This window comes from Mobula hypostoma, chromosome 16 (genome assembly GCF_963921235.1).
Source record: "Mobula hypostoma chromosome 16, sMobHyp1.1, whole genome shotgun sequence".
In the NCBI taxonomy this organism is placed as follows: domain Eukaryota; kingdom Metazoa; phylum Chordata; class Chondrichthyes; order Myliobatiformes; family Myliobatidae; genus Mobula; species Mobula hypostoma.
The window spans coordinates 47,810,170-47,822,384 of NC_086112.1; the positions used below are offsets into that span (position 1 = coordinate 47,810,170).

Genomic DNA, 12,215 nt, shown 5'->3' on the forward strand with positions numbered 1-12,215 from the left:
GAGCTTCCTTTCAAAGGCCTCTTCCAAGCTATCTTCCCATGGGACTGTCAGCTCCAGCAGCACCACTTGCTTAGTAGACTCAGACACTAGGACAATGTCTGGTCGCAGGGTAGTGGCTGCGATATGGTTGGGGAACTTCAGCTAAATACATGCTCGACAATTCCAACCACCCTTAGTGTTATTTTAGACTTCTATTACTTATTTTGCTGTTATAACTCCAAGGTCATATTTTTGGTATAATTTCACTACTAATACTAATGTTTTCTGGAAAGAATATTGATGAAGTTTTATTTCACTGTGGTTTTATAAAGAAAAACAAATTTACCACATAATTGTAGTTTTATTGCCAACAGTCATACAATTTTTGTAATAATCAACAGATACAAATGTAAACATAGTTCGTGAAAAAATGTTGCAATTCATTTATATTCAAAACAGCAGCCTCTGAGATACGCATTACTATCTGATCAAAAGGCACATTTTTCATAGCACAGCTAGAAGTTCAGTGTTGCCTGACTGTATCTGTGAAAAAAGAATTCTCTTAACTTCAGCAACTGCTTTGCATTTTTAAATTGTTGTATTAACCTTCAGTCTGCTGAATAAAAATGAACTCTGCGCTGTTAGCACAACACCAGTGTTTAAAGAGTTAAATATGATGACATCTTGTATATTTGCCAGATACTGTGCATTAATTTCATGTTTGTGCTAAGCTTGATGACAGTTTTCTATGAAGTTGAGAAAAGTAGTTAAAATTAGTTAATGATTTCTTCATTTCTACTTGTCAGAGTGTCCACGATTGATAGCTGTTTATTTGGTATAGTAATATCAGAAGAAAAGCCATCTCAACCAATAACAACCACTAGTTTAAGCACTTCTCTTAAAGTTTTAAACTTCCAATTGATTTAAATAAAGAACTAATCTACCGCAGGCTTTGTGCATATTTTATGTAACCTTTAATAAGCTAGTACGATATGCTGCTAAGCAATTATCTTGAAAGTTGTTTGGCATCTATTACATCAAAATATTCTGTTACCTACAATTCACGATCATGAGAAAAACTGTAACATAGCTAGTCATTCATTTCACAGAACAAAGTAATTATACAAATTCAAGAATTGTTTTTAAATAACAACCATATTCTGGTAAATTCTGATTGTTTAAATCTCTGAGAATTCAGCATGTTATCTGCATACGCTCACACAATATGCCAGATAAACTGCCTCATCAATAAAATGGTAACAATAGAATCATTTTTCGTCAGCTGTATTTAAAATATACACTGTGATGGTTTCATACAAAGATCAGTTCTATCTCTGTGCAAAAGCATTTGGTGCTTCAAAAGAATTAAAATGGTCTGCAAGTAAATGAAAACCATTCAAAGTGAAAAACCCATGTAATAACCACTATTCAGCAGCAGACACTTTGTTATTATGGTTCTCACGTCAATCAGTGATTCAGATAAAAACATCGCAGTCATTTAACATTATCACATAAATACAACATAAATAGGATTTCACTTACAATTTGTAAAGGCAAAATAAACTACACCATCAATTTCAGGTTCATCAACAAATAATTTTTGGATTATTTTTCTAAAAGACTGAGTTCCTTAAAATAGTAGCTGTAGTTAAAGTCATCTCAGTTAATTGTCTTCCTTTAAACAGTTTAAATATTGTGCTTCTTTAGTAAAATGTTCCGTTGAATAGATCAGGAAAAAAAATCATAAAATATATTTTCTGCTTCGTGACTGCAAGATATCAGCATTTTATTTATACAATTATAAATGATTTGATATCTCTTAGAAATTTATTGGTTCAAGTTGAAACATAAAACAGCTTCACAACATTTTTTTGTCCAATCCACTCTTTTGTAGTAAGAATTCAAGTAAAACACCCACTTCCTCTGAACCAGACAACATCATTTCACACAAATCAAACAGTAATCACAAGATCTAGAGATCTCTTCTTTTTTTCCACTAATTAATAGCTAGAAAATAAGACTTTCCACGAGATTATTAAAATCACATGACTGGCTCTAGCAATCATTGCTTTCTTTCAACCGATTGCTTCAGACATAGTTCACTCCCAGATGAGACTATAGGTAAATTGTTGTCACGATGATGGTAGATAAGATGGCTAATGCTGTCAAATATATGATCTTTTGTCCGAACCTTTAAAAACATACAAATATAAAAATTTTAGTGCATTTCCTAAAGTGGAAAAAAAGCTTCCTACTTGAATTCAAATGTTTATGATTTTATTTTTAGTTCTGTTTAAAGCTTTTGAAAAAATAAACTTTTACTTATATGTATGCTGCATGCAACGGCCTGAGCAGTTATGCTATTGATAGTTCTTTTCTTCACGAGGGTGGATTTCTTTACCCAGGGAGTTGTGAAGGCTAACTCATTATTTGAAGTAGAGCTAGGTAATATTTTGATAGATCAGGGAGATTCAGAACTACGGGAATGAGTTGAGGCCTGTGGTAGATCAATCAGTATCATATTGAATAGCAGGGTGGGGGTGAGAGGCCAGGTGGTCTACTTCTACTTGTATTTCATTGTGTCCTGGAACAAGTGGAGAAATCATAGCCATGGTGAAATTTATAGCTGTACCAACAGTTTTATTTAAGATCTAGAATAACTACAATGATGATTTTTGAAACAATGTTTTCAAACATTGAGAACCTGATCATTAAATTTGCAGATGATACCAGTGTTGGGGCTCATCAGCAAAAATGATGAAACAATGTATAGGGAGGAGGTCAAACACCTAGAGAGCTGGTGCAGTGATAACAACTTGATGCTTAATGTCACCAAAACCAAGGAGATGATCGTCAATTTCAGATGGTCTCCGCCTGAGCACACACCCCTCAGCATCAGTGGCTCCACAGTGGAGAGAGTGGAAAACATCAAGTTCCTTGGGGTGCAGATCTCAGACAATCTCACCTGGTCCAGGAACACCACTGGGATTGTGAAACGGGCCCAGCAGAGATTGCACTTTCTGAGGAAGCTTAAACAAGCATCACTCCCCACTAACATCTTAACTACATTCTACAGAGGCGTGGTTGAGAGTGTGCTGACCTTTTGCATCACAACCTGGTACTCCAGCTGCAGTGCTGTCGACAAGAAAGCCTTGCAGAGGGTGGTTAGGGGAGCAGAGAAGGTTATTGGGGTCTCCCTACCTTCTGTCCAAGACCTCTTTCAGAGTCGATGCCTCCAGAAGACACGGTACATCATAAAAGACCCCTCACATCCTGTCCATGTTTGTTCTTCTGCCATCAGGCAGATGTTGCAGGAGCATCAAAACTAAAACCACACGGCTACTAAACAGCTTCCTCCCACAGGCAGTCAGACTGATAAATAGCTGCTCCACCTGACTCTGCTTTGGACACTTTTAACTTGCACTGGACACTTATAACTGATCTTAACTGACATGTGGCTGTTGTGTTTTGCTATTTATTGTTATGTTTATTATTTAGTGTTGTGTTTGTTATGTTATGATTGCACTGCTCCTGAGAAATGCTGTCTCATTCTGCCCTGCAGAGCAGATGTACGGTTAGAATGACAATAAAGTTTTTTGAATCTTTGAATCTTGAATCTTGAATATTGTCTTAAAATTTCAGTAGGGTCAGATTTTATGTTAATTGAGATACAAGAGACTGTAGGAAATAGTTTCCACTTGATACCTATTGCTGGCATCAAGTAACTCCTGACCAGCTACATTGGAGCCTAATGTTGAACATGTCTGATATATTGTACAACAATATAATTTAACTTAACCTCATAAGACTGTCTCTCTTACTCCGGTACAGCAGTTCAATTTCCCTGGGTAATCTTTATTTCTTTTTTTTTGGAAGAATAAGACAATTAGTTCTGCCTAAACAAGTAGTTTTGCCTTGTGAAAGTATATATTCTAGGAACTGAAGTGTTGTCAAATTTATTTCATGCAAAGAACATTATAACCAGACAATGAGTACCTTTAATGCTTCGTACTAGAGTATCCTTGAGAAAAAGCCTTAAAAATAAACTAAGCAGCAAAAGCACAATTAAAGAACCATTTTGTTGCCATTCATTTCAGAACAACCCATGCCAGTAATGTTCAGAATAAAACCCTTATCACAATGGCTTGCACTCAAGTGAATAATTAGTCTGTGTAAGTTATTAGAAATGTGTTAAATGTAGATAAAGCTCAAAGCTACTGGCTTGAAATGTATCCATTTATTGGAATGTCCAACGTATACAAGGAGCCTAAGTAAAAAAGGCAACATCAGATTGTCTGCTCATTAAACTACTGGGTAGAAACCATTTCTATTGAAGTTAATGAAAAGAAAAGTCAGGCAGGTGTATTTGATTCTATATTGTCAATTTTATGTTCTCATCAAAGTTGGAAATTCAGCCAATTGTGAGATTGGTTGTAACATAAATATTCAATACTGGCATTTAGTTATTGTCCTGGAGGAAATGTCATAAAATAAAGAGGGAAATTGTCAGTTCTCTGAGAGGTATCTAGCAATAATGACCTGCATTTTCATAGTGCCTGAATAAAGTGAAAGCCAAGACATGGCAAGTGCCTTTTGAAATCTGACCTAAGCTTAACTTTGTGAAGATGCTCAATGTAAAAGACTTCAAAAGGAATGTAGAAGGAGGGGAAGGGAGTTTCAGGATGGAAGTAGAATCTTACATCAACAGCAAACCAAAAGACATAGAAAGGGCTGGAATCAAAGCAGACATGAGAACAAGTGAAGCTTCTGCAAGAGCTTCTCCAGTGAGGATTCTATGGAGAAAGTTACAATTCCCAAAGTTGATATGATATGGAATGAATGTATCTTAGTGAGGATAAGTCTGAGTAGGATTTAATGTGAATGAGAATTTGGACAATGAAACATTGACTGAGTTTGTTTATAAAAGTCAGATGTTGTAAGCCTCTTTATTTTTATACCAATTTATTTATTGAGTTTGTTGAACAAGACTAAAGAACACATCATAAATTATGTAAAGCATACATAAAGCCATCTGGGAATATCACTGTGGTTGAAAGAGATCTCAATCTCCCAGAGCATTAGCTGGTTCTGTGGGAGGAAATCTATTGAGACAAAGATGGCTAAAGGCAATCTTAAATAAGGAAAGGGAATGAAATAATAAAATAATTTATCGGAAAATAGAAGTCATAAAAGACTAAAATAGACGGTCTAATGAAGAGAAATTGGCTTATATTTATGAGGAACATTTCTCCCCTTAAAATCCCAAAGTACTTTGAAGCCAAGGGAATAGTTTTAGAACTATGGTCACTTTTGTGACATAATCAGGCAAGATGAATATTTGAGAGGTATCCATCAAATCTTATCATTATAAGAACTAACTATTTACAATGAATTATTTATAAATGCACATTTCATGAAAAAAAGGTGGTATTATTGCAGAAAATCTTGACTGGAAGGTGCTTTCAGTTTGGTAGATGTGTGCTGAAGTATATGTTTGTTCTTATAACACAGATGTAAGAGAAAATGGCAGAAATAATATTAATTGGAGTATCAAACCCCTTTAATGATATGTGATTCAATACGTGACACAGTAATTTCCTGTACTTCAATGTTCCCACAAGGTGCCACACATGAGGCTGCTTACCAAGTTAAGAGCCCATGGTATTACAAGAAAGTTACTGGCATGGTAGGACCATTGACTGATTGGTAGGAGGCAGCAAATGGGAGTACAAGGATCCTTTTCTGGTTGGCTGCCAGTGACTAGTGGTGTTTCACAGGGGTTAGCGTTGGGACTGTTTCTCTTTATACTGTATATCAATGATTTAGATGATGCAATAGATGACTTTGTTGCCAAGTTTGCAGATGATACGAAGATTGGTGGAGGGGCAGGTAGTGTTGAGGAAACAGGAATGTTACAGAAGAACTTGTACGGATTAGGATAATGGGCAAGAAAGTGACAATTGAAATACAATGTTGGAAAATGCATGATGGTAGAACTAAATGTGCAGACTATTTTCTAAATGGGGAGAAAATCCAAAAATCTGAGATGCAAGGGGGCTTGGGAGTCCTTGTGCAGAACACCCTAAAGCCTAACTTGCAGGTTGAGTCAGTGGTGAGGAAGGCAAATGCAATGTTAGCATTCATTTCAAGAGGTCTAGAATACAAGAGCAGGCACCTTGAGTATTGTAAACAGTTCTGGGCTCCTCATCTAAGAAAAAGATGTGCTGGTATTGGAGAAGGTTCAGAGGCGGTTCACAAGGATGGTTCCAGGAATTAAAGGGTTGTCATACGAGGAACATTGGATGGCTCTGGGTCTGTACTCTCTGGAATTTAGAAGGATGAGGGGGGACCTCATTGAAACCCTTTGAATGTTGAAAAGCCTAGACAGAGTAGATGTGGAAAGGATGTTTCCCATGGTGGGTGAGTCTAGGACAAAAGGGCACAGCCTCAGGATAAAGGGGTACCCATTTAAAACAGAGATGCAGAGAAATTACTTTAGCCAGAGGGTGGTGAATTTGTGGAATTCCTTGCCACAGGCAGCTGTGGAGAGCAGGTCTTTGGGAGTATTTAAGGCAGTGCTTGATAAGTTCTTCATTGGACACATTAAAAGTTATGGGAGAAGGCCGAGGAGTGGGGCTGAGGAGGGAAAAAAGAATCAGCCATGATGGAATGGCAGAGCAGACTCAATGGATCAAATAGCATAATTTTCCTCCTATGTCTTATGATTTTATGGTTACTGTTTTTGCTAACGTGTTATTGAATTCAAGCTAGGGTCCTTTTTTATCTCTTCAGAAAAAGACGGATAACCAAGAGAATTACAACGCATTATAGAGCTGCTGCCCACTGCCTTTCTATTGCAGTCTTTGCTCTCCACATTAGCTGAATTTTGATGCCTGTAACAATGCAGCTGTCCAGTTCATCTGTTACATACCAACACAGACTGTAACACATGATCTGTGTTAACAAACCTGTCTCACCACTATCAAATAAACTGCCTATGGATTGGATTTATTACTATCAGTGATCAATTCGCTTTCAACATCTCTACATTGTTTTATCATAAGTATTCTCCAGAAGGATATTCTGAGTAAACGGAACAAAATTACTTGCTCCAGTATGTGAAGATATAGCAGCTTTAATCTCATATAAGTTTAATAGAAGTACTTACAATTCCCTCAGGGTCTACCAGGAGAAGATGTTTAGCTTGCCCATTATGCATGCCAGTTAATACATAGGATCCAGGATTGGTTGTACTTTTCCTAACAAGAAAATCACCATCAGTTGACAGGAGCTGCTCTGCATCCTTTCTGCTCATTTCGCCATGATACCATGGTTCTTCCTCGAGACTTTCCTTCATTGCATCTATGATTGTCCTAGATAAGTGAGGATTGTCGCTTGGAACAGGTGAAGATTTGTTTGAGAACTGCTCACAAGTTTGATGCTTCAAGGCATCTTCAAATGGTTCTGGTTAAAGTGGAATAAAGTGGAAAAAAGAAACATACCATTAGTTTATCTGTTGGGCATCTTTCCTCCCTCAATGTGCACTTTCTCACATTTTCAAGGACAATTTGTAACTGGTGAACTAAAACCAAATGGAAGACAGGCCAACAAAATAGAACAGATTTGATTGTTTTTGAAATGAAAGCTAAGAGCATGTTTTAAAACGAGATGTATCCTGGAGGTCTTTCATCTAGCCTCTCTGTAAATGAAAAGATCCACAATGTGTAGAAATTATTCTGGCTAACACTTGTAATTGCTGGCCAGCTGTATAGTGGCGTCAGCAATGGACTTCAAGGTGAGTGATCGCAGATTCAAATCTGGCCTTGCACATTTACCACCCGTGCAGTTTGAGCACTGAGCTAGCAACTTGTCCTCGTGAAAAAACAAACAAAATGCTAAAGAAACCACAAGGTTGCTGCCCGATGCGCCACACGGCGTAAGGAGGAATAATAGTAGATAATACTTGTAATGGCATTAATCTTCATTCATTAAGATTTTTCTAACTGGTATTTCTTCTAAGGATGTATTATAACATAAATACAGTACATTAAATTTCATTACCAAATGTCACCTTAGTAATTCTAACCAAGTATGTGCAATACCTTTGTCCATGGTGTATCAGTGAGAACTATTGTACTTTAGTGTCTTATTTAGGTGTAATCCTCAGTCAGTATCACCAGCAATCAAATCTGAATTGGCCTCACCTCAGCTGGGATGATTCTCTCCTTTGAACTGGAAGGCTCTGAGTTTGTTCAGCTTCAGAACACAGAGATGCTGGCTGACGTTACAGTGTGGGAGTGAAAAGTTCTACGTCATTTGAATGAGTTTTTAAACTATTGTTCCGTCTACTTTTCCTTGCAGATGCAATATTCCCTTAGCATTATTTTGCAAAATGGCAGGGCAGTTATATCTAGTGACTTAGTCCATATTTTTCTCCCAATCACTGGTACTAAGATGAAAAATACGGTTACTAACACTTACAACAGGAATTCTGCAGATGCTGGAAATTCAAGCAACATACATCAAAGTTGCTGGTGAACGCAGCAGGCCAGGCAGCATCTATAGGAAGAGGCGCAGTTGACGTTTCAGGCCGAGACCCTTCGTCAGGACTAACTGAAGGAAGAGTGAGTAAGGGATTTGAAAGCTGGAGGGGGAGGGGGAGATGCAAAATGATAGGAGAAGACAGGAGGGGGAGGGATGGAGCCGAGAGCTGGACAGGTGATAGGCAGAAGGGGATACGAGAGGATCATGGGACAGGAGGTCCGGGAAGAAAGACGGGGGGGGGGGTGACCCAGAGGATGGGCAAGAGGTATATTCAGAGGGACAGAGGGAGAAAAAGGAGAGTGAGAGAAAGAATGTGTGCATTAAAAAGAGTAACAGATGGGGTACGAGGGGGAGGTGGGGCCTAGCGGAAGTTAGAGAAGTCAATGTTCATGCCATCAGGTTGGAGGCTACCCAGACGGAATATAAGGTGTTGTTCCTCCAACCTGAGTGTGGCTTCATCTTTACAGTAGAGGAGGCCGTGGATAGACATGTCAGAATGGGAATGGGATGTGGAATTAAAATGTGTGGCCACTGGGAGATCCTGCTTTCTCTGGCGGACAGAGCGTAGATGTTCAGCAAAGCGGTCTCCCAGTCTGCGTCGGGTCTCACCAATATATAAAAGGCCACATCGGGAGCACCGGACACAGTATATCACCCCAGTCGACTCACAGGTGAAGTGATGCCTCACCTGGAAGGACTGTTTGGGGCCCTGAATGGTGGTAAGGGAGGAAGTGTAAGGGCATGTGTAGCACTTGTTCCGCTTACACGGATAAGTGCCAGCAGGGAGATCAGTGGGGAAGGATGGGGGGGACGAATGGACAAGGGAGTTGTGTAGGGAGCGATCCCTGCGGAATGCAGAGAGAGGGGAGGAGGGAAAGATGTGCTTAGTGGTGGGATCCCGTTGGAGGTGGCGGAAGTTACGGAGAATAATATGTTGGACCCGGAGGCTGGTGGGGTGGTAGGTGAGGACCAGGGGAACCCTATTCCTAGTGGGGTGGTGGGAGGATGGAGTGAGAGCAGATGTACGTGAAATGGGGGAGATGCGTTTAAGAGCAGAGTTGATAGTGGAGGAAGGGAAGCCTCCAACCTGCATGAACATTGACTTCTCTAACTTCCGCTAGGCCCCACTTCCCCCTCGTACCCCAGCTGTTACTCGTTTTTATGCACACATTCTTTCTCTCACTCTCCTTTTTCTCCCTCTGTCCACCCCCACGTCTTTCTTCCCGGACCTCCTGTCCCAGGATCCTCTCGTATCCCCTTTTGCCTATCACCTGTCCAGCTCTCGGCTCTATCCCTCCCCCTCCTGTCTTCTCCTATCATTTTGCATCTCCCACTCCCCCTCCAGCTTTCAAATCCCTTACTCACTCTTCCTTCAGTTAGTCCTGACGAAGGGTCTCGGCCTGAAACGTCGACTGCGCCTCTTCCTATAGATGCTGCCTGGCCTGCTGCGTTCACCAGCAACTTTGATGTGTGTTGCTTGAATTTCCAGCATCTGCAGAATTCCTGTTGTTTCCCTCAACACTACTTGTCCCACCACTTATCTTCATATTGCCCACAAACATGGCCACAAAGCCATCAATTTTGTTATTCAAATCATTGACAAATAACCTAAAAAGAAGCAGTTCCAACACTGACCCCTGTGGAACATCACTAGTCACTGGTAGTCAACCAGAAAAGGCTCCCTTTATTTTCACTCTTTGCCTCCTGCCAACCAGCCAATGCTCTATCCATGCTAGTATCTTTCCTGTAACACCATGGGCTCCTAACTTGTTAAGCAGCCTCATGCCTGGCACCTTGTCAAAGGTCTTCTGAAAATCCAAGTACACAACATCCACTGATCCTCCTTTGCCTATCCTGCTTTTTAGTTCCTCAAAGAAATCCAACAGATTTATCAAGCAAGATTTTTCCTTAAGGAAACCATGCTGACTTTGGCTTATTTTATCATGTGCCTCTAAGTACCCTTAGACCTCATCCATAACAATCGACTCCAACATCATTCCAACCACTGAGGTTAGGCTTACTGGCCTTTAACTTCCTTCCGCCTGCATCCCTTCCTTCTTGAAGGGTGGAGTGACATTTGCAGTCCTATAGGACCATGCCAGAATCAATTGATTCTTGAAGGATCATAAACAAGAGAAAATCTGCAGATGCTGGAAATCCAAGCAACACACACAACATACTGGAGGAACTCAGCAAGCCAGGCAGCATTTCTGGAAAAAATACAGTTGACATTTCAGGCCGAGACCCTTTGACAAATCATTACTAATGCCTCCACAATATCTTCAGCGACCTCTCTCAGAACCTGGGGCAATCAGTGATGATAGTGAAATCTCTCTCATACAAATATTGGTTGAAAAGTTCTAAACCCCAACCAGACTCAAAGCCTCTTTGTCAATCTGTCTGTAATTTTTCTCTGCAGCGGTAAGGGAACGAGATGCAAAGACTATGGGTGTTCACTTCCAACACTCATAACATGTGACATGACTGCATTTATACCATATGGTGAGGTGTCACAGGCAAGCTTTTCTGGACGATGTGGGTCATAATGTGTGAGAATAGTGCCTAATCTCACCATTTCCTTTACCTTCTGGAAATCCATCTCACACTGCTTTGTCTATTGCCATTTCTTCTCAATCTGTAGTAATGAGTTCAAGGGGTGGAGCACAGTAGCCGGGACTGGCAGGAACCTGCTATAGTAATTAACAAATCTTAAAAAGGACCACAACTGTGACACATTGTTTGACGTTGGGGCATGCAACACTGCTTGAAATTTCTCAGCGCACTTGTGTAATCCTTGTGTTTCGATGGTGTGACCACAGTAAGTAATGCTCAGTTTAAAGAACTCACACTTTTTACATCATGCTCTGAGCTCATAATCTTCTAATATTTTTATCACTGTCTTGAGATTTTGGAGATAGATGATCCTTGTCATCCTTAGCGGTAACACCGAGGGCCTGGGCAGATTTGCAGTACCTGGTGCATAGCTTTCTGCAGAGTGTAGGTGCAGATGCTACTACAAAAATAAGCCCATTACAGTGACATGAAGAAGTTTACCGTCTACCACCACTCTGCTCCGTCTAGAGGGGAACTGATTAGGTCTGGAATCCAAAAAGAAGCGTAGAGCTTTGAGACCTTCCTGATGGGGGATGGAAGTATACTTCCATCCCCCATCAGGAAGGTCTCAAAGCTCTACGCTTCTTTTTGGATTCCAGACCTAATCAGTTCCCCTCTACCACCACTCTGCTCCGTCTAGCAGAATTAGTCCTTACTCTTAATAATTTCTCCTTTTGCTCCTCCCATTTCCTCCAAACTAAAGGTGTAGCTATGGGCACCCGTATGGGTCCTAGCTATGCCTGCCTTTTTGTTGGGTTTGTGGAACAATCTATGTTCCGTGCCTATTCTGGTATCTGTCCCCCACTTTTCCTTCGCTACATCGACGACTGCATTGGCGCTGCTTCCTGCACGCATGCAGAACTCGTTGACTTTATTAACTTTGCCTCCAACTTTCACCCTGCCCTCAAGTTTACCTGGTCCATTTCTGACACCTCCCTCCCCTTTCTAGATCTTTCTGTCTCTGTCTCTGGAGACAGCTTATCCACTGATATCTACTATAAGCCTACTGACTCTCACAACTATCTGGACTATTCCTCTTCTCACCCTGTCTCTTGCAAAAACGCCATCCCCTTCTCGCA

The 12,215-nt window shown here is 40.3% G+C and overlaps 1 protein-coding gene across 1 annotated transcript in view; it reads right to left on the reverse strand.

Annotated features, from left to right (window-relative positions):
* Positions 1 to 312: 312 nt before the first annotated feature.
* The window catches only part of LOC134357385 (SHC-transforming protein 3-like), a 157,244-nt gene continuing 145,341 nt past the window's right edge, over positions 313 to 12,215 (reverse strand). Inside the window, exons 11-12 of the mRNA XM_063068903.1 lie at positions 7,148 to 7,443; positions 313 to 2,170 (exon numbers count right to left, since the gene is read on the reverse strand). Of these exons, the coding sequence (XP_062924973.1) occupies positions 2,042 to 2,170; positions 7,148 to 7,443 (425 nt within the window). The 3' untranslated portion in view covers positions 313 to 2,041. The remainder of the gene's footprint in view (positions 2,171 to 7,147; positions 7,444 to 12,215) is intronic.